Here is a 23,650-nt window from a genome sequence, read left to right on the forward strand (position 1 = left end):
ACAAGCAGCTGGACTCCACTTCTGCAGCGAGATGCTGGGGGAATCCAATGATCCACATGCCACAGCTCCCAAATAAAGAAGTCCTGCAGTATAAAATCTATTGGGACTATCTATTCAGTCAGGTTATACAAACAGAAATTCTAAATGATAACCATGATAATTTTCTAATTTAATTCAGAAGAATGTTTTCATGCTTCCAGATATTTTTATTTTATTTTGCCCCACCCTAGAGGATGTTTAAAACAAAAACAAAAAACATACAGTATGGAAAAGTTATTTCCTATGCTATTCTGTAAGACTTCTCCATTGATGCGCACACAATTGTTTTGGCAAAACAAGTCAGTTGAGTGGTGGGGAATCTCCCAATAAAACACCTCCCCAAAATCCTCAGGTCAGCCCCACGCATGATAGTGTGATTATAGTAGACACAAATTGTCTGCCTTTTCAGGTATAGAGAGGGATAGCAAAACTTGTCTTGTATACTCACTCAAAAATGCTGTGATTGTGTCTACTTGTTAAAATGTTCCCCCTCTCCAAGGTTCGCCCTGCACCAGCTGCTGCTAGTTGCCGCAATGCGGCATTGTCTGCTGTTACTGAGGTAGCCTGCATGCCCCACTTAGGCCACTAGGAGCGCAGAGGGACAAACTATCAAACTCTATACACCACATTACCAGCTACTCCAAAAACATAAGGATAACAATGAGTAGGAGGTGAGGCCAAGATAGTATTCCACTGAGTTATACGGCTGCAGCCCATCTCTTCACCACACCATTCTTTTCCTATCCAGCCTCATCCCAGAGTTTGGAAGAGGAGGTTTGGGAGGAAGTCTAGAGCCCCACTCCCACCTGACCCTCCACGCTAGTGACAGAATACTGGCTTTCCCCAACTAACTGCTATGATCTGCACCCCCCACAATAGACAAGGGGGACATGAAGAACCAAACAGTGAAATCATGGAGGGATATGAAATGGGGAGCAAAAAAAATGACACTGATTTTTTTGAAGGGACTTGAGAGAGGAAAGGAAACGTATTTTATACCCAGTGAACACCACATGTATTGCCAAGTAAGACAGAACATTTCTCAGGTAGCCCTTTGTTAAAATTTTAGGTTGTAAAGGTGTATGTATAGCCCTCATGGTGAAGTTACATGAGTTGTAAATTAAGGTTGTTATGTATGCTATTTAAATACACCCTAACGTATGGGGCATGTGTCTCACACATAAACTGGAAATTTAGAACTTGCATGTTCAAACATTCACACTGAAAAAGTTATCATTTATATAGCATGGGAAACTGAATAACAGACCTTTGCCAAACCCAGGCACAAAGGCAACTATTTGTGACACACACATTCTTTTGGGTGAAAGTACAAAGATGTCTGCACTTAGATACTAAACTAAAAATGGACTATTTTTGTAGTAATGATGTTTCAGGCAAAACCTGTCTAACTTAGAAAGTAAAACGTTAAAAAATATGCTAAAAAATATCACCTTGTCCTGACTAAATTTACCTAAGGTGCTGCTTGCCCAATTGTCAGAGCCAGGAGGCTTCTTCAAGTCCCTAAATGATTACACAAGTTAGTTAATTCACTACCACGTGCTACGCGCAAAGAAACCAACACACCTTAAATACTGAATACTCACAAAAAGAACAGGAGTACTTGTGGCACCTTAGAGACTAACCAATTTATTTGAGCATAAGCTTTTGTGAGCTACAGCTCACTTCATCGGATGTAGGTCACGAAAGCTTATGCTCAAATAAATTGGTTAGTCTCTAAGGTGCCACAAGTACTCCTTTTCTTTTTGCGAATACAGACTAACACGGCTGCTACTCTGAATACTCATAGTGTTCTACTCATATTCAGTTCACAAAGTAAAAACTTGCAAAACAAAATAAAAGTCTGAATAAATATGAAGCAGTCACCTGATCGTGAATATTCTGCAAACATGAAAAGAAGCTAAATAAATTGAGTCAACTATTCATTGTAAATTATTTGCTCAGCTCTAATAGCTATACACACTCACAACAGGGTACTAATTCCATTTTGGATGCTTTGCATCTCAATGTTGAAATGTAGCAAGTATTAGCTCAAGCACCTCACCTGATTTCAAATGCCATCACAGTAGATGGGGAGAAAGGTTGGTTCTGAGATAAAATGGATCCAAGCCTTATAGGATTTTATAGATCAACCGATCTTGAACTATATCCAAGAGCCAATAGGCTGCCTGTGCCGTTGGAGAATTGCTGAAATAAACTCCCTGCTGGTGACTCCGCCCAGTAGACTGACAACCTCATTCTGCACCAACTGGAGCTTGTGACTGGGCTTCAAGGATAGTCTTATGTCTGCTGCATTGCGGTAATCCATGGATTACTGTGGCCAAGTCCAACTCTGAGACAGATGGTCACAATCACCCTCACTACACAAAAATGGAGGAAGGCACTTTTGGTGACTGACACCAGCCAAGATTCCAGAAGTAGAGGGTGTGAAAGCACCTCCAAACTATGCATCTCTAGACAAAGGGCAGGTAGACCTTTTCATTAATAAGTGCAGAAATCCTTCCTCTGTACTCTCTAGAGCTTTCCACCAACCCATCAGCCTCACCTCTATCTTGTTTGGATTAGAGCAAGATACCTCAAACTCAGTCCAAATCCCAACCTTTGCCAGGCACTAGGAAACTGCAGACACAATGTACCATCTTGCTTTGATGAAAATGAGACAGAGATGCATATTTGCTGAATACTATTGGCGCTGCAGCTCAAAATGTTCTGCTATCTCCCTCAGTGCCTCATATGAAATAAAAAAGCCTTGCAGAACCTCACTTAGTAAATCCTATGGGACAGATTAGCAATTGTCCAAATCTACACTCCGAGCTCTCTAAAAGCAAGGAATGGAAATACGCAAGAGCAATATAGCTAGGGTCTGTGTGAGATCCAACAAAAGCTTAAAGTCAATGGTATTTAAAGAACCTCAACATAAACATTTGTCCAATATTAGTACATACTGAACATATGTTTAACAATAATTCACCCAATAATTTAAACTCCTCCAATTTATGTAAAATTAATAATATTCTCATATTTTGATGTATTTCCTTCCTTTATTAAGGCTGAAAATTACAAAAAAAGTGTTCTACCAAAATTAAGTTTGTGATAATGTTATTTTAAAATTAAGGGTCATGCTTTCATCCTTAACAAATCCTCTTTCACCTTTCTTTCTTTTAATAAACAAAACAGCACATGCTAATTAAAGAATTGAGCATTTTCCTTTCTGTATCCTGTCATAACATATGTGTGATTGTCTCATTAAAAAATCCTCAGTTTTTCCTCTCAATTTTTTGTGTGGATGTGTATATATATTATAGAAATATATTTTTAGATTTATTTATGCTACATGCATAAATACAAGTACAAAATTAAACAGAAAAATCTGGGACTGCTGTCTTTTAGATCAAAAGCAGCCTAGAATTCTGCACTTGCAATTTTGTGCCGATCAATTAATTGGAGAGGCCTTTTTCAGGCACAAATGAATTCAGACACAAATGTACCTGATTTGCAAGCACAATTTCTACCTACAAATTAATTTCTTAAATGTCTATGTGCTACCATTTCAATCACCAATTGGCTGGAGATGCAAAATTATTGGCCTATCTGTAAATTTTTGGAAGCTTTAATGTCAAACATTATGCAGAGTTCGGGATCTCAGCAGCTACATGTTAAAGTTAAATATTTGGCAAGGTAGATGGAGCACTGGACCCACAACTCTGCTACAGGGAGCATCCTAGATACATTCTTTTCTACCATATTCAAAATTTAAACTCAAGAGAGTCTAATTTGAGAAGAATCAGGGTTATTACGGACAAAATGGGTGAACGAGTGCTTTAGTCCCAGAGCCCTCATACAGGTGCCAGCAGCACTCTCTCTCTTATAATGACTGGGATCCAGAGCAAGCGCTTGTACTGTCCGCAGCTGTGGCAGTGTGGCAGAAGGAGAATGACAAAAAGCAGATTCCAGGGCATTTAGAACTTTATAGGTCATGACCAACACCTTAAACAGCATCTGGAAACTGATAGGAAACCAGCATTGATCTCAGAACAGCGGAGTAATGCACTCCCAGCCACGTGCCCCACAGATGTTGCAACAATCTAATCTTGAGGTGACAAAGTCTTGAACAACAGTAGCAAGGTCTGCAACAGAACAGAGAAGTTGCAACCTGTTGGCCAGGCAGATGGTAAACAACTGACTGGGTTACTGCTGTGATATGATCATCCAACAACAGCTGGGAGTCATAGCTGGGAGTCCTGGTAACTCACAGCAGATCCACTCCCTCCACTAATGACAGGTTTCAGAGTAGCAGCCGTGTTAGTCTGTATCCGTAAGAAGAAAAGGAGTACTTGTGGCACCTTCGAGACTAATAAATTTATTAAAGCATAAGCTTTCGTGAGCTACGAAAATAATATGTTGAACTGCATGGTCCAATTCAAATGAGTGAGATACACACAGCTGGGTGTCTTCAGTGATGAATTGGGCACTTACATCAAGATTGACAGTCAAAATTAAAAGCTTGCCTTATGTTTCCTGTACAACTGATGAAAATACTGTATCAGACAGAGGGGAGGAAGGAGTAGCAAAGTAGTCACAAGATGAACAGTGCCTGCAAATGAAACAACTAATATCAAGAGAGTCTGGCAGAAGTCCCTGACAGATCATAAAAACAAGTCCCTCTCAGAAATGTATTTTGTTCTTGATTCATGAATATAATAGTTCCAAATGGGCACTGCTGTTATCTCGATGAGTTCTTCATCCCTAAGGGCTCCTGGGTGTTATGAGTTTAAAGGCGATAAAAACACCATGATAGTGGGGGTAGGTGGGAAATGAGCAAAGCATTCAAATATACTTCAGTAAGTCAAATCCATCTTCTGTAGATATAGGATATAGTTAGGCATCAATATTGCTTTTTCATGGACATGGCTAGAATACTAATACTAAGAGGACTAACAAAATTACTAATTAAAGTACTTATGTGAATATACTGAACCCATCCATAAAGCAACTACCATTAAGGCCGTAACAGGTATCAACGACTCTTACAGAGAGCCTCTCTTCCCCCCTCTTATTTTGTTTCTGCTGGTCTTGATATAAAACCTGTTACCTTGGCGCCATCTGGATACTGTTCCTTTCACCATACACTATACTTCCAACCTTAGATTTTTTAAATATGTTATACAACAGAGGATCTCTCACATTTCATTTCCATATTGTTAGCAATGACAATAGATGTCTCACTGAAAAGTTTCAGCAAATAAAAAAATTCCTTATTAAACATTAAAGCATTCCACCACCCCACCCCCCCAGCCTGCCCTCCTGGTGCGGAATTCTTCATTTCCAAATGACAAAACATGCTAATCGCATACATCAGGGTTTCAGTATATTTCAGAAAGTTCCCAGGACTTGAGAGAAAGTCCTCTAGGGCACAGATTTTCTGTTCCTCTTATCTCCAATTTGATTCCTATAGTGGAAAGTGCGACAGCAGCCATGCTCTTTGGGAACATTGCTCCCTCCTTCACTGTGGAGATCTACAATGAGACATGCATCTGACGAAGTGGGTATTCACCCACGAAAGCTTATGCTCCAATATGTCTGTTAGTCTATAAGGTGCCACAGGACTCTTTGCCTCTTCTACAGATCCAGACTAACACGGCTACCCCTTTGATACAATGAGACAGAAACTGATGGGGCAAGGACAGTTACTGGGCATTCTCATAATGCTTATCACTGGAGTAGTTCCAGAAAGCTAATGAAGTAGAGAAAAGAGGAACTAGCCATCTGTGCAGTGATACCTCTATACACTGGGGCAGTGTTACTTCGCCACAGCCAAGTCTACATTTGTTTCATCTCTGGCTGTCTTGTGAGACTAACTTCCTGTCATAACTCGGGTGGGGTGTGGGGGGAGAAGTCTGGTGATACTGTTAGAAAAGGCATAGCTGGTATTCCAAATTATTTTGGATTACACGCAACGGAATTAAACCATACACTCTGATTACCCACACCTTGCCACTAGTAACCCCTTTTGAATTTTTGTTTTCATCACGTGTCTTATGTGTACAATTACTAGTGAAGAAGTTTAACAGATTTTTAACCCAAATTCATTATGAGCCCAACTGTATTATTTTCCACTTATTTGTTATTTTAATTCAACTGCACACAAGCATGAATGACTAAAACAAGTGTTATACACACAATTTATTGTGAAATCTAGTTCCCACTGCAATATTCTGATTGCACTGTAGCAGTTAAGAATGCACCTCACACAGTTCAAATTTAATCTTGATTGCCAGAACTGATGATAATTTGCAGAAAAATAGAGCAAGAAATCATTCTCGTGACATTTTCAGGCTTTCATTAAGCGATGACATCTCATATATTTAGAATTATGTCATGACTTTAACGCCCTGCTCTCATGATAGTTGAAGCAAATAAAATGTTGAGACATACCTGGCAAAGCATTTTGAAAATAAGTAAAACTGGCTCTCTGTGTGTATAATTTTATATATCTATATGTATGCGTGTGTATAATTATAGGCAGCAAGACCGTAAACAGAAGAAAATTGGAAGAAAAATTAAGTTATGCTATATCTGAAGACCCTGTTTCATGCTCACAAAAATGTTTCAAGTTTGTTCATCTGAAAAAGCATTCACTGTGTATTATAATCATACATCTGAGAGTTCACTGTCAGAAGAGGCACAAGTTATTTACCAGGTTATTGTGGAATACTGTGTTATTTTACATGTTGGAATATTACCAATGGTAACTTGTAACTCAAGGTAAAGCTGTTGAATTCTCAACATAATCTGTGGCAACAAAAATGGATTGAAGTAGAAAGTCTGACTAAAACACCACAATAATATCCCCATTCTGCTTGTGAAAGTTTTGTTGCTGGTCAATGGGTGTTTTGCGCATAGTTCAAGGGTACCACACTATCCAAATTTAAACTGTTCTCACAGACTCTGATGAGTTCTCCAGAATACAAGCTTCCATCTAAAGCAAATTTTAAAAAGCCAAGTGCATTATTTGCATCATATTGAGAGCTCCGTATTTCATAAAAAGAGAAGGAGTACTTGTGGCACCTTAGAGACTAACTAATTTATTTGAGGATAAGCTTTTGTGAGCTACAGTGCACTTGTGAGCTGTAGCTCACGAAAGCCTATGCTCAAATAAATTGGTTAGTCTCTAAGGTGCCACAAGTACTCCTTTTCTTTTTGCGAATACAGACTAACACGGCTGTTACTCTGAAACCCGTATTTCATAGTCTGCATAATGAATATGTTTTGAGATACCAGGTTCCAGTTAATAATCTGAGTCAGAAAGAAGAAAAGTTTGAACTCCAGTACCCCTTTTTGAATTTTCATTTTCAAATTATGTTTATTTATTCATTTATTTAAAGTTTTTGATAGTCCCAAGCACTTTTCGCTAGGTTTGAGCACTGGGACCTGGAAAATATTTTTCGTAATTTCTTTTTCAGATCAACACCTACTTTTCAGACACTTACAAGCTAATGAATAGAACTGAGGTTCTGAGCTTAGTCTTTGGTGCTCAATTCACGTATTAGAATTTCAGGCATGATTTAGGTTTGCTCTAGAAATCTGGCTGCTAGGTTGCGGTTTTTTCAACCTTTGAGAGTGCACTGTGGATGCATTCCACCCTAAATGACTTTTAATGCTGAATGCCTCTTTACATAGTTTGTTATCCATTAATTTAAACAAGATTATTCACACAAGTAGGACTATTCGTGGCAAAAGGATTGGAAGCTTTTGTCCATAGCTTGGAAAGCCTCAAAACCCAGTATGAGAGGCATAAGATGAATGAATAATTATAACAGTAATTAACACTATTAACAACATACCAAGAAGAAAACTGCATTATTAGCACTGCACAGTGAGAACAGAATGTGTTTGAAATGATACTCTTACCACACTTTTCTATGGGAAAACTCTTGGTAATGTGTACTGAAGTGAACAAATACGCGGAGGTCTTTTTGTTCCTTTCTGTATTGTGAAATCTGCAACATCCAGAAAGTTTTCAAGCTCCAACTTTCAAAGCTATTTCAAGTAACTAGCTCCTCAAAAATCCCAAGATTTTAAGCATTTCACTGCTGATGGGGATAGCGCAAACACCCAGCTAGTACTCACATTCTCTTGTCCAGTTTGGCTGGACGTATTGAACGCACCCTGACATTCATTCCTGTTGAAAGGATGTCCCACAGGAATGAAGATGAAATTCTGAATGTTGAAATAGTTGTGTCATATATTCAGTATTCTTTGGATTACTTGGTTAATCAAGATGTCTGCTAACACCTTTATAAATAAGGATAAAAATGGCACCAACTAAAAAGTGTTGGACTCCTGGGATATGGATTGGAGGATGTTGAGGTTTGTTTTGTTTTTTAATGAATCCTAGCCTGTCGGCAGCTAAGCTTGTTCAGTTTAATAATCTAATAAATATTTCTGAACAGTGCCGTTGTGTTGTATGGTGATATCTGACATTATAAGCTAAGGATTTGGTGGAGTAGAACAGAAAACAAAGAAACCCTCCTATAGCAGAAATCACACTTTTTGTTTGGTGGGAAATTCACATCAATTTTGCTTGCATTTTCACTTTACAAATGCATATCAGTTTTATATTTTATTATGATTTTACTCATAAGATGCACCCTCCTTTGAGGCTTAAATTGTAAAATTCAGTTTTGAGTGTTCCTAAATTTAATCTAATTGTAGTTAGTATGGAATTACTAATATATGAAGCTTCCCGTACTATTGTGTCACAATCCATCCACTCCAATCTATTTTTGTATTTTACTTCAAACCACTCTGCTGGCACATTATTAGTAAGACTTTTGGAGATCCAACAAAAGTCACATGCAAGCACCAGTGATGCTTACTGATGAACCAGCACAGGGTACAGTAACAGCAATGCAACTTGGCAATTTATGCCACAGAGTCTGAAGGGCACACTACTATATGTGCCAATTACAAGTCTGTAAGCATCCTAGTATACACAATCACATTCCTTAACTGAGATACAGGTATCCCAGCTGTTAACACAATACCGTATCAACGCACATTTTGGGTAGTGCAATTAATTGCAGTGACAGGGCAGAGTGAAGGTTGAAAATTGGGCTGTTTGGTGCTAGTTTATTAATGAAAAGAGTTTAATGACAAGTTTACTAATGACAGGAAGAACTGATGTTAAATAGGCTCTTATACAAGCATCAGAACCTCTCTCTGAGAACCAATAACCCAAAAAATCAGATCATGGGGCTCTCTATTCTCAGGGATAATTCAATAATTTTCCTTCCAGTTCTTAAATCTACTTGGAGAAGCTCGTCAAATTCCTCTTCTCCTCTGATGAGTTTCAATTTGAAAAGCAAATGGAATAAAGAGATGGAATTGCTAAAATTTAGTGTAGTAATTTATTTTCTGTATAGCACTAAGAATGGGCTAGATATGTTAAGCAGCTTGCAAAAAAACATGGCCTCTACCCCCAAAGAGTTTACAATTTAGGCAAGAATTTACCACGAAAACAAATCTGCGTACATTTTGAGAAAGACTGTAATATTTTAGTTAGTAAGAAAAAGAAAAATGAACAAGGCTGCATCATTTGGTATCACTGCAAATTGTTCAAATTGATTATCGTTAGTGAACAGTATTTGCCAAAATTACCGTGTCTCCATTATGTGATGGATTATAGGTGAGAACATATTTGCATGCAATTATGTAGTGGTGACTGCACTAGGGAGTGGTCACTTGATGTTCTTCTGGTTCCATTGTTAACATTCTTTCTAAGCGTTGACACCTTTTTGATTTTGACTCTTTGTAACAATATTCAGGATGAAGGTGTGACATCTCTTAGGAAGTTAAGCCATTTGTTTTGTTTCACAGACTTGAAGTGCTCAAAATTGCTTTGAAGAGCTTAAATAAAAATTTCAAACTGGGGAGGCAACATAATACTGAGGATTTTGTGCCTGTAAGAAAGATATCTTAAGAATTAGTTAGTGCCAACCAATTTTCTCATTTCTTAGAATTAAGACTGATTTCTCCCATAAAAGCGTGCCTATATTGAAAATTAAAACTGCAAAGTATAATCAATTATGGCCAATTCTAAACACAGAGCAGGTTAGAACAGATTCTAAGAGAACACCCCAACAATTATATTGATTTGGGGATGGTTTAGAATCAAGCCATTATAGACAGATAGGTAGATAAAGTAATTCAACATTTGATCAGTTCTGATAACAATGGGGAAGAGAAATATGTTGCTAAACACTATCTCAGAGCCTACAGTTTTTAGGATATTATAGTACAAATATCATGTAATTTGCTAGTCAACATACTTTGTTGAAGTAATAGCACAATCTAGTGTCAGCGGATGTCAGGTGCATCATCCTTGGATAAAGAAAACATGCAATCAGAAAAAATATTAGACTTGAACTTATTCTTTGTGTAAAATTGGATCATGCTTCTGGTAGCTTGTGATGACTTTAAAAAAATCACAATAATCCTTTCAATCTGGCAGAGAAGGAAAATGTTATTGTGGGATGTCATTACCTGTTCTAAAAAATGCTATTAATTCAAAATAAAGGTTCTGTCTTTCTAACTGTATTCTTCACAAAACAAGTTTCCAGCTAGGAGATCCTTCAAAATACCTAATATGAGCTCAACACAAGAGATAAACAGTATTAGGTCAATCACAACATGTTTATTATACATCATGGCTTCAAAACTTGAGAGACAGAGACAATAAATATCTAAAATGACTATCCTAGACAAACAACCATGGAAACTAGCCTTAGGTCATTTAGAGTCGAATCCTGCTTCTACTCAAGTTGATGGCAAGACTCCAATTCAATCTCCACACTTGAGTTGTGAGGAGTTTGGTTATTATTATGGGCTCTCCATGTACTGTCCTTTTGTGTTGCCTGTTCTCATAATTCAAAAGGCTCTGTATTGATTCATCTCCAGTTTAATTTGCCTTCACTAGGCATGTGCACAGTTTAACCAGCCAATATTCAACTGTTTGCTGTCATCTAGCTAAGCAAAACCTTTGCTGGTAGGCTGGATGGGGCCTTCTCTGCTGTAATTCACTGCATATAGTTACTGCACTGGACCACTCTTACCTCCACTTCAGGTGCTAAGGGGTTTGCTTTTCTTTTCTTTTCTGCCAAAGAGTTACACATCTTCAGAAGTGTTCATGCTTTTAGTTTGGAAGAATTAATTTTCCAACAACAGGAAAGCCTTTGCATCCATTTGCTTAGTTAAGCAGTACACTAGAAAATGCGTCATTGCTCAGATATAGTAACTATGTTAGCAATAGTCAAATTATTCTATGCCTAGATACTTAACTCTTCGTAACATCTGATTTTACAAAAAAAATTAAAAGCGCGCATAAACATAGTTTTATGTTTGTAGCTCAAAATCAGGCTTCATTGTTGAATCCAATTTTGCTTATTCTCATTCCGCTATTTCACTAAAACCATTCAAAGGATGCACTTTACCAAAGGTTGGGAAAACATTAAAAACTGTGGTATTTTTGTGCTGCAGCTTTAAAAGAACACACCTCGGCATGATTCTGGTTCTCCAACTGGGACCTTCCCCATAAGCTAATGATGTGAGCAAACATGTCAAAGTCCCCTGCAATCCCCCTCCCACCTTTTTATTTTATATTTTATTTTACACATCCTCTTTCTGTCTAGATCAATTGTGAGATACCTCTAAACAGTCTTCTCTCCAAACCTGTTACCCATCCTCTACTCCATATTACACATATACAAATAGGTTTCTGGCTGTACATACTGTACAATTGCATGTGCTCTGGATGTTATTGAACCCCATCTGTTTCACACAGTAACAAATATGGCAATTTCTATGCTCCTCAGGAGCATCAGCACATAAGTCCTCTTTTGTAGTTTAATTAGCAGTAATCCCCATTTGGGGGAGATGAGACATTTCACTTCTCTGGTTATAACACTTTGGCCAGGGTAAGGAGGAGACCAAAAAACAAAAAAAAATCCCTACATTTAATCAGCACTGCAGCATGGAGAGAGACAAACACACACAGACACACAAAAGAAATCACAAAGTCAACTCACAGAATCTCCAAGTCACGCAGGGCTCTGAAGGCTCCATCTTCAATGCAGCTGATCTGGTTGTTGTCCAGTTGCCTGCAGGAAGGAAGGGAAAGTATGAAGGTTTGCTGGGTAACTAAGCTGCCTTAAAACACCGGGTTCCAGTCTTTCCTGTCACTGAGGTGTCCCTCCACCCCCTTGCAGTCTTTGCTCGTCCCCCAGGAGGAGGCTTGCTCATAGCCTGCCACGCTGCTCTGTCTCTTCTCACTGACTGTCTGAAAGAACTGCACAGAACAGCACACTGAAGCCTGTCAGGTCTCAGTAAATATTAATTGCGCTTTTTTTTTCTTTCTTTTTTTTTTTTAAGGCAGAAGGGAGTAATTTCATTACATTAGGGCATCCAATCCATTATGAGCTTTTACCGTCATGTCACTGAAACAATTTCATTAAGCTAAAGGCCTGTAAATCATTGGAGGTCACTGCACTGCCCTCTGCGACCTCCCAGAATGCCTTTTTTTTCTTTTACTGGAAGTTGCAGTCCTCTGTCCTGAAAGTACTAAATCTCAAGGCTTTATCTGCCCAAGAGCTGCAAGAGTGCACGGGGAATATACCAATTCTAAATTAGACTCAACTAATCTAATTTTATAGTCTTTTTATTATTCTAAGCACCAAATGTCTGTGGTGTTCGAGGCTTCTTTCTATTGTTACTGGTCCCATCTGGTTGGCCATTCTATTGAAAGATTTTTGACTAAATACAGATTCTGCCTAACTGTATCAGTGAGAGAAATCCATTGATAGAAAATATTCAAGAAATTGTGTGCATGCGCGCACACACACACACACACACACAATTACCGTCTTAATAATATAGTACTTTGCTATGAAACAAGTGTAATTTAATACACCTAATATTGATTTTTCACATTTATTTTACCCAGATATGCATGTTTAAATATATTTTACAGTATTTGGGAACATTTGGGTACATATGCAAACGTGTGCATTTCAACTAGAAATTTTTTTTTAATGCTCCCAGCGCTTGACTCAAAATGTACAATTTAAGGATTTAAGTCCCTATGTATCTGATAATTTACATTACACCACTGTAAAAAAATCTGTATTATATGCTACTGTACAAACTATACATACATTTAAATATAGAACAGACATTGCAAAAGATGTGAATACACACCCCTCGTTCTGTGTGGTCCTTTGCCTAGACTACAAGGTTGGCGGGACTGTCTGTTCTGCATCTCTGTACAGTATCTAGCTGCGCACAACAGTGCTATGATCTTTTTGGGGTTTATAGGTGCAAATGCATATTAAACAAAATTATTATAACAATGTACATATAATAGTGTACATATACACACTTGCACCGGTAGAGATATGATAATGTGGTGGGGTAGAAAAATCATCATCCTCTGTGCTTTGCACTGTATAGACATTTAAGAAACCATGCATTGCCCCAGCAACCTTCCAGTGAAAGTAGAAATAAACCATCGACTGGATATAATAATAACTATAATACAATAAAAAAGATAGTTAGCATCTTTTTAAGTAGAAAGTGTGTGTTAATTTACAGTTCTAAATGACTAACATTCATTTTAAACTTCATGAATCGCCACATAGGTACAAACTGAGCCTACTGATATAAATTATGCTGAGTACGTGTATATATATATAAACCCCAAGTGACATTTACCCAAGCTGATGTGGTCCTACCATAATGGACCAGGTTCAGTAAACTCCAAGCTTTTTATGATTTAAAGTGTATGAAAAATCATACTGATTATCAAGGCTACCAAACAGCTTACAAGCACAAACCCAGTTTAAGTTTCTCATAGAGCTCATAACTTAACAAAACATGCTGAATTCGGCAAATCTTTGAGCAGCATCCCCCATGCTGAAACAAAAGATGTAAAATCATCTAAATGGGATCTCACACACACACATATGCACACACGCACTTCTGCATCTTTTGGGGGTAGAAGGAAAGAGTTGCTGAGAGGCTACTTTTTGGATCTTTATTTACTGGTGGTTTCTGAAATGTTAATACGTGTCACTTTACTGGAACGGTGTCTAAGTGATAATTTAGGTGTTAGGATTGCTGTAACAAGCATTTAAAATGGAGTAAAACACATGATATCCGTTGTGTGTGTATTTAAGAACTTTATATTGCAACTTGCTTCCTCATGTACATTATTCATCTAATTCACAGGTGCTTTGCATTTGATGTTAAAGAAAAAGCAAGAGCCAGCGATTAGGTGAACACGAGTACCACCTATTTCTTTCTTTTCAAACTCATTAGGTTGTGTTGCCTAGTTTTAATTGAGGTACAATATTCTATCTACTTTACTGTCAAATATGTTAAGATCTAAGTAAATAAGCCCAGAGTGATTAATATACGTATTCAACATCAGAAAGCCTTCTGTTAGTCATATAAGTACACGTAAACAGCATAAAGTTTCTTTTTTTTAAGAATGCTGTTCTGTTGCTTGGATTTTATGGTAAAATGTATTTAATAAATCATATATAGCTCTCTATGGGCCCAATCCTGCCAACACTAACTACCAAGCTTAAAGCCTGAGAGGTCTATTAATCAACGGGCCCATTCACAGCAGTAAGGTAAGCACTACATGCTTCGCAGAGCTAGTACTGTATATTCATAGGATCGGGCCCCAAATTATTAAGCTTTATAGATGGATCTCATTTTGCATTAGTTACACCCTGCCCTTTAGGACTAATTTCAGCTTCCTAACAAACTATAGGAGCATGGTGTCTGAAAGACAGCCAGGGTAAGCATTTAGAGAATGCAACAGGGGGCCAGCGCCACCTGAGTTTTAGTCTTCGTTCTGTAAATGATTAAGGCCCCAATCCTGCAAACACTTATGCATGTGATTAATTTTAAGCATGCGAATTACCCCTCTGAAGACAATGGGATTAATCATCATCTTAAATTTAATCACGTGTTTGTTTGCAAGATTGGGGAAACAAATCCTATGCTGTGATACTCAAAATGGACAACTTGTGCTTTTAAAGCAAAAAATCAGGATCTGAGAAAAGCTATAGCATACACAGAAAAACTGAAGAGTCAGAGAGAAAAAAACAGAGAACGCAGGACTGCATTTCCCTGAGTTACACGTTGCACCACAACTGTCTCCTCTTAGCACTTAGCTCCGAATGTAGTGTTCAAACATGCACATAAAAGAACTAAATATTCATTTGTCAGCTATTACTATCTTTCGGGTAAGTTTCAAAAATGGCATTCGTTTTATGTGACAGGTTTGAGTGTCAGCTTTCAGACGTTTGTTGAAGAGATTTTTCTCCTTGCTATTACCAAAATAATATAATTAAGGGAGGCTGCATCTCTGATAGTTAGAGCAGAGGACAGGAGGACTGGTATTCTTCCACCGCTCCCATGATATGTGATCTTTGGAAACCTGCTCTTTACCTGACTTTCTCCCCACCTATGAAACGAATACAACACTGACCACCTGGGGATGTTTTGAGGCTTATCTAACACTTGCAAAGTGGTCGAATTGCCTCTTATGAAAGGCACTATAAAATGTGCCCACTGCAACCTTTATGAAAGTGGGTCTTTGTATAGCTGGCTGGAAGAAAAGGGGATTTGCCCCTGTAGGAGCTCCCTTATAGCAAGTGGGGAGAAATGGGAAAGTTCATAGATATGGACAGGAAGGGCAGGAAGCAGATGGGGCCAGGTTAGGACAAGGTCACTGCATTGTCCTTCCTGCTGACTAGAAGAGTAGGGGGGTATTTATGTTCCAAGCAACCTCTTTACCAGGACAGGGCTACCCACACATGTCCTTGGCAAATTTTGACCCACTGTGGGAATTATACTAATTGCCCTATTCTTTTCAGAGCTGAGAAGGAATTTTCCTCTTACCCCGGGATTGGCCGAAGCCAGATGTTTGTTTTTCTTCACCTTCACCACAGCAGTTCTGTGACCTCGTGGGGTAGAGTAAGGGGATTAGGTTATACTGTCACAATTTACTACGTAAAAGTTGTGGTGGATGTCCAATGCACATACTTGGTATAGAAGGAATGCAGTTATTGGACAAAATGGATTGGGAAAGGATTTGAAGAAAGCATTCCTTAAGGAAGTTAAGTAAGAAGCGGTTGGGGATCCTACACCTCATCAGCAGGGAGTCAACCCCCTCCTTTTCCTGTCCCCCTTGAAGGGGCTAAGGAAGAGGGTTTGGGACTCCTAGCTCTTGTCAGCAGGAAGCTGACCCCCTCCTTCCTGAGCTGTACAATATGTTGCCTGGTACCCCTGGATAGTATAAGTGAATACAGTTGCAGCCTAATTAAACCGCATCCACGGCCTCCTGTCTTTTTTCCGCACAGATGGACAGATACAATGTATTCTTATGATTAATAATAAAGAATATGTTTGGATAAAATTAATAATTTGAACTACAAAAGAAAACAACAGACGAAACAAACTGCATCTTTTCGCTCAGGCAGTAGCTGCTGGGGTATTACTGGAGCCTCTGAACAGCAGGCAGACTTACAATATGTATCATGTAGGCTGTGATAACTAGAAACAAAGGGGAGGGGGGGGGCTTGAGGAAGGAGTGCCAGATTTAATTTTGAACCTCCAGGCTTTTGTCAGGTTAAGATGGATCCCTAACATTAACAGGAATTAAAGTGTTTGCTTAGGTTTAAATGGGGTAAACCCCTCGTGAATAATTTCATACATTAGACACTGGCCTTGGGTCTGTGGCTTTTGTCAGAACTGTCTCTTGCTTTGACGTCAGCAAGCATAGGAAACCCTGCAACATATGTGTGATTAAATAGCTGCTCTGACTTCACCCAAGAGGCTCCAGGGAACTGAAACTTCTATGACAGGCAATTAGCTATTAGACAATAACAACAGCTACAGATATATAACAAAAGAATTCAGAAAAAAAGAGTAAAATTGGATATCAAGGAAAAGATGTATTAGCTACTTAAGATAAAGGTAACGTTTGAGACAGGAACACTTGAAGCTTGTAAGCTGTTTACTGAAGAAATGAAATATTCCCTTTTTAAATAAATCTGCTCTTGCAGATATATCTATATCTATATCTCTATATATAAAATCATAGAACTATAAGCAAGAAGGGGACAACTAGTCTATCCCTCTGCATTGAAGGAGGATTAATTATACCTAACATACACCATGCATATTATATGTATAATAATATGGTGTTATGTATAGGATAATTTCATGTCACCCATTTACTACTCAAGTGTTTTCAATAAGAAGCATAGAAAATATAAATTATAATTGACCAAGAAATTACGTGACTGATGGATAATTATTTGTCTTTAAAACTGGCATTTTATAATACAAAATTAAGATAAAACATCTTTCGTTAAAATTGAGAAACAATGCTGCACTCCTGTAACTATTAAATCCTTATATTTCAACTGTTATTTAGCCAAGAGATGGAGCTAAGTTTTAGCACCAAATCCCATGATACTGCAACACTTTGGCTCATATATTTGGATTTGCATATTATCTACCATAAGGTGAGCGTTAAATTTCAAATTTCATTATAAGAAAAACTAGGATTTCAAAATGCTGATTTCCTTTTGCCATTAAAAAAATCCTTTAATATTCAGAAATCTAAATTGATCATTTTGGTAATTATTCTGCAAATAACACTGTTCCTTTGTTCTATAATCAGATACCAAATGCAACAGAATTCACTACCTTTTTTTGCAACTAACAAGCATAGGTACCGAAAGAAAAAGACAATGAAGCACTGAGTATGTTGAAACAACAAGCTAAATTCTCACTTTGTTTTGATATATTTTGTTTATTTGTAGTATAGGAAAATATTTTTTAAATGTACAAACATTAGTCAGGACATTGTAGAATCCAAATGATCTATTCAAAAAACAGACAGAACACTAGTTTAATTAATGTCTTCACTTTGTATGTCCGGTCTGGAGACTAGTTAAAAATGTAAACATGAATCTGTTTTAACAAGGACTATTATGCGTACTTTGCAGTTATTCTCATTTAATACATTTGATTTCCTGTATTTTATATGACTATTTAGCATACATGTTTGCTAATCGGAAGAATAGTTTTACATCCTAATAGCTGTTCATTTAAGAGAACTCCACACTAATACAAATGCACGTGGCAGAGTAATATCTCAGAAGTATGTCATGTGTTAGCAAATGAAAAAATATTTCACACATCAGTGGGAAATGTCAACAACAAATTCATTTTCACATTAAAATATTTTACTGTGTTTTAGACTGAGGTTTTTTACGGACATTTAGTGGGAAGGTGCTTTGACTGTACCCTTTTTTAAAAAGGCAACTGTCAAGGAATTTAGGCCCACAATTTAAGATTAATTAATCATCCCTCCAAAATACTCATTTTGACAGATGTGTTCATAGGAACTTTTTCTTAACACTCTAAAGGAAACAACTGTTTGGATGTATTTCACCTGCAGCGAATGCACTCCGATAGTGCAGCACTTAGACAGTTTATAAGAACCAGAAATAGACTAGTCTACGTTCGCTGTCCAAATCTAGAGTCTGATCCTGCAGATGCTTAAGCACATGAATAATTTGAAGAAAATTGGCCCAGCACACACAAGTAAAATTTCTCACATGCCTCAGAATTGAAGGATTGGGCGTTTAGAGAGGTTTCATACATAAAGAAACTCCCCAGAGGGGGCCGGGAGGTACACATTTTCAATTCTTTCAGTTTCAATAATCAACAAGTGCATTAACAAAGACGACGGAATTTTAAAAACATTATTTTTAATCCATTTTAATTTTTCATTCTTAATTTTACTCATCTTTGAAGAATTTCAACAAAATTAAAATCTTTGACGATATTTTTAAAATGTGTAGATTAAATAAATTGATGTTAACATTAAAATACAGGTTGAATGGGGTAAAAATGCGTCTATATAGGGGAAAGAGCTAAAGTGATCAGTCTGTAATCCACCTTTGACATTTTGAGCCTTACTCCAGAATTGCTTGTTTTTAGGACAATTATGGTTTGGAGACAGCAACATTCAAAGCATTATGCAGAAATAGCTCATTTGCATAGCATAACCGGTCAGATCTGATCAATTCTCAGTCCCATTCTGTGTTACCAGGGTTGTTAAGTAACAGATTAGGGTTTTTTTGTTTTTGTTTTTTTTAATTATTCTGCAGATTATGAAGTTTAAAGTTACCAATATTTGCTCCCTCTGTAAATAAAATTACCTGGCTTTGTTATTTTGGGGGCAAGCAGCATTTTATATAAACATCACATCAATTTAAAGCAATACTTAATTAAAAAATTAAAACCTTCCTCCCCTCCCCCACATCCAACATCTCCTTTCAATTTCATGGTATTTACAACATCCTTATTTTACTGTCCCCGGTTACTGATGTAACAAATAGTGCATACCAAACACACAAATGGCTGTCTCCATAGCAATTGGGGCAGGTTTTGTGGTTTCCCTAGTTACTCCTGACTGATAACCATCTGCTGTTCTTCATTGCCATAGGCCCAACAGGAGGGGGAGGGAAGAAATCAGAAAGATAAAATCGGTGATTGTTAGATCATTTGAAAAGGTATCTGTTGTACAGTTTTTTAACCCCCCAAAAGGATTTGTACTTATTTGGGTTCCAATTCTGTCTTTTACTTTCAGTAGATGTGAAATAAGTACCTTTTGTAGAAGACGACTCTATTGCCAAGTTTCAGGGTGGTAGCCGTGTTAGTCTGTATCAGCAAAAAAAGAACGAGGAGTACTTGTGGCACCTTAGAGACTAAGGTGTTATGTTTGAGCATAAGCTTTCCTGGGCTAAAGCCCACTTCATCAGATGCATGAAGTGGGCTTTAGCCCAGGAAAGCTTTTGTTCAAATAAATTTGTTAGTCTCTAAGGTGCCACAAGTACTCCTCGTTCTATTGCCAAACTGGATCAAAGAGGGCATTATCCTGAGGGCAAGAATTTGCCAGTTTTTCACTGAATTGTTACATTTTACACCCACTTTAACACTTTTTTTTTTGAGCTAGAATCACAAGGGCTCTAAGGTTCCATCCACAAAACAGGAGGAGAAAGAGGTGGTGGTGCTCTTAGGCCCAATAGTCCAGTTATTTGGGTACTCACCTGAAATGTGGGAGGGAGACCAAGATTAAAATCCCTGCTCTGAAGCAGGAATTTTAACCCAGGTCTTCTCTGCTCTAAGGAGAGTGCCCTGACAACCAGTCCATAGGCTATTCTGGGATGGAGCTCTCAATTTCTCCTGCTGAAGCCGGTCCACTTTGTATACGTAACGATTGGCAAAGCGATTTGAACTTGGGTCTCCCATCTGAGTGCCCTAACCACAATAGCTACAGAATCATTCTCAGTCACTCTCTCTCTCTCTGGCTCAATGACTATTGAAGTATTTTATACAAAATAGAATGGTTTCAACGGGAGAGTCTGAGAGACACACAATGCAGAATAGCCAATAGTCTGGTGGTTAAAGGCATTAGTTTAGGAGTGGGAAGATTTGAGTTCCAGTCCCTGCTCTAGGAAAGGGATTCAAACCCTAAACACTGGGCTATTGGATATAAAGGGATTGCTTTGTCCTCCTCCTCCTGTTTTATGAATCTAGCCCTTCATTTCCTTAGCTTTTATTAAAAAGAGACTAACAATGCCCAGAAACTAAACATTTCATGTAAAAAACAAACAAAGCATTTTGTTCGACCCAACATCCATCTGTCAACTTTTTGATTCACCAAAAATTCTGAAAAATGTAGCTTTTGGTTCCTGTTGAACCAAACTCCATCCTCCTACCCCCCACAGCACTGCCAGAGAACCAAAAGTCAGTTCTTTGCCCATCTCTAGCCATGATGTAGCAAAGCAAGATTATTTAACAAGGGTGCTTGGCAGAAATTATATTAGTTCCATGTTTCATTGTTTGCTTTATTGTTTTTATATATATTTAAAAAAACATGTCTCTGAGAGAATACTAGGGTTTCTAACCCTATAAGAAGGCATGTATTCTCTGGAGGACTTGAAGGGAGATAGGATGGAGTGGTGATGATGAAGATGGGACATTTGAGAAATCTTAACCACGAAGATAGCCTGTGAGCTCCCCAGGGGTCAGTCACACACACTCACTCATCTAAAAAATCAAGAGGAAGATGAAGCAGGTGGCAATCTTACTGCTGAATCTCTGGGCATTTGTCCACTCAGGTCACACCAGTTCAATTACTTTAATATTTTTTGTATATTCCGTTCTACCACCTTGTAGTCAATATCCATTTAATTTTTATGGATGACTTGAGAACAAACCAAATGAGCCAAAGACAAATGAGAAGATTAAAAATGAGGGATACATAATACCAAAGTAATAATTGTTCCTAGTTAGTCCTTACATTATTGCACCAAAATCACCTGGACATTTAGATTTTACTTTAAAAGGGAAAAAAAGAAGAAAAGTTTGTGGATTGTTTTTAAATTAGAAACTGAAGATTCATGCTACACTGAAAATATACTGAAGAATATCCAAGATGAGGGACAGCTAGTGTATTGACTACATCATCTTAGCAACATGCCACTGAATTATTAAACTGAAGCTTTGTATAATAAGCCCACTAGACTGTTTGTTGAGTTGCAAACTGGGATCAGCAGCCAACAAAAGTATTCCAGTAAGTGATTCTGGTTTACCAATACTCTATTTTTTTCTTAAGTCCCAGTAGTGCCAAGGAGGGGTGAGGGAGTTTTAAATATCTCAGTGCATCCCTTTTGATACACATTTCCTGTATACCCCAAAACTACTGCCCAAATAATAATGATTTGACTTGAATCACAGTGGCATTTGTAATGAAGACTATAAATTTCAAGCTGATGCTTTAGCCTTAAATCATGCTATTATGACTAGGAATAGCCGAGGTTTCCCCAGTACGGATCATTCTTAGCATAGGCCTCGTCCTCATAGGCTTTCCACAGAGGCTGTACAGGGCAATTACAGGAAAGGTGTGGGGGCTGGGGTTCAGACGATCAGGTGCTGCATATGACTGGAGCCAGCTCAGAACACCAACAGAATGCAGCTATCTGTTAATATGCTGACATGGCAAAAGTGACTCTGCCCTTGCGGCACTGAGGTTAGATTATTCTAATGAGCTTGATTGTGGGTCACTGAAAAATTAAGTAGTGCACAATAAGCCTCTCTTGATTGCTCTAAGAGAGTGAGTATGGGGACACAAGGTCTTCTGTTTTACTATTGCTTTATTCTTTTCTCTGTCTGTCTCAGTATGAAGAGAGTTGAAGAATTGGGTTTGCTTATTTAAATGCCCTGGGTCCCAGATACAAGGTCCCTCACCAAAGGCTCTTAAGCAAAGTACGCAGTCATGGGACAAGAGGGAAGATCCTCTCGTGGATCGGTAACTGGTTAAAAGACAGGAAATAAAGGGTAAGAATAAATGGCAGTTTTCAAAATAGAGATAGGTAGATAGTGGTGTCCCCCATGGTTCTGTACTGGAACCAGTGCTGTTCAACATATTCATAAACGATCTTGAAAAAAGAGGTCAACAGTGAAGTGGCAAAATTTGCAGATGATACAAAATTACTCAAGAAATCTCACAAAAGTGGGTGAGTGGGCAAAATAATGTCAGATGAAATTCAATGCTGATAAATGCAAAGTAATGCACATTGGAAAACATAATCCCAACTATACATACAAAATGATGGGGCCTGAATTAGCTGTTACCACTCAAGAGAGACATCTTGGAGTCATTATGGATAGTTCTCTAAAAACATCCACTCAATGTGCAGCAGCAGTCAAAAAAACTAACAGAATGTTAGGATCCATTAGGAAAGGAATAGATAATGAGACAGAAAATATCATAATGACTCTATATAAATGCATGGTATGCCCACATCTTGAATACTGCATGCAGATCTGCGTCTCAAAAAAGATATATTAGAATTGGAAAAGGTTCGGAGAAGGGCAACAAAAATGATTACAGGTATGGAACAGCCACAGTATAAGGAGAGATTAAAAAGACTGGGACTTTTCAGCATGGAAAGGAGATGACTAAAAGGGGATATGGTAGAGGTCTATAAAATCTTGACTGGTGTGGAAAAAGTGAATAAGGAAATGTTATTTACTTCTTCACATAACACACGAATTAGGGGTCACCCAATGAAATTAACAGGCAGGAGGTTTAAAACAAACCAAAGGAAGTACTTCACACAAAGCACAGTCAACCTGTGGAACTCTTTGCCAGGGGATGTTGTAAAAACCAAAACTATAACAGGGTTCAAAAAAGAATTAGGTTAGTTCATGGAGGATAGATCTGTCAACAGGTATTAGCCAGGATGGTCAGGCATGCAATCCCAAGATCTGAGTGTTCCTAGCCTTTGTTTGCCAGAAGCTGGGAGTGAACAACAGGGGATGGATCACTCCATGATCGCCTATTTGTTCACTTCCTCAGAAGCACTGGAATTGGCCACTGTTGGAAGACAGGGTACCGGGCTAGATGGATAATTGGTAATGGCTCGGCAGGCAGCAG

The 23,650-nt window shown here is 38.0% G+C and overlaps 1 protein-coding gene across 2 annotated transcripts in view; it reads right to left on the reverse strand.

Moving 5' to 3' along the window:
* SLIT3 (slit guidance ligand 3) overlaps positions 1 to 23,650 on the reverse strand; it is a 798,441-nt gene that overhangs the window by 300,178 nt on the left and 474,613 nt on the right. Inside the window, exon 6 of one of the 2 annotated variants that reach the window (XM_037906776.2) lies at positions 12,144 to 12,215. In XM_037906776.2, coding sequence (XP_037762704.1) covers positions 12,144 to 12,215 — 72 coding nt within the window. Of the gene's footprint in view, positions 1 to 2,101; positions 2,192 to 12,143; positions 12,216 to 23,650 lie in introns of those variants that run through there. The other variant, XM_043553076.1, reaches the window with a different exon arrangement.

This window comes from Chelonia mydas, chromosome 8 (assembly GCF_015237465.2).
Source record: "Chelonia mydas isolate rCheMyd1 chromosome 8, rCheMyd1.pri.v2, whole genome shotgun sequence".
NCBI lineage: Eukaryota > Metazoa > Chordata > Testudines > Cheloniidae > Chelonia > Chelonia mydas.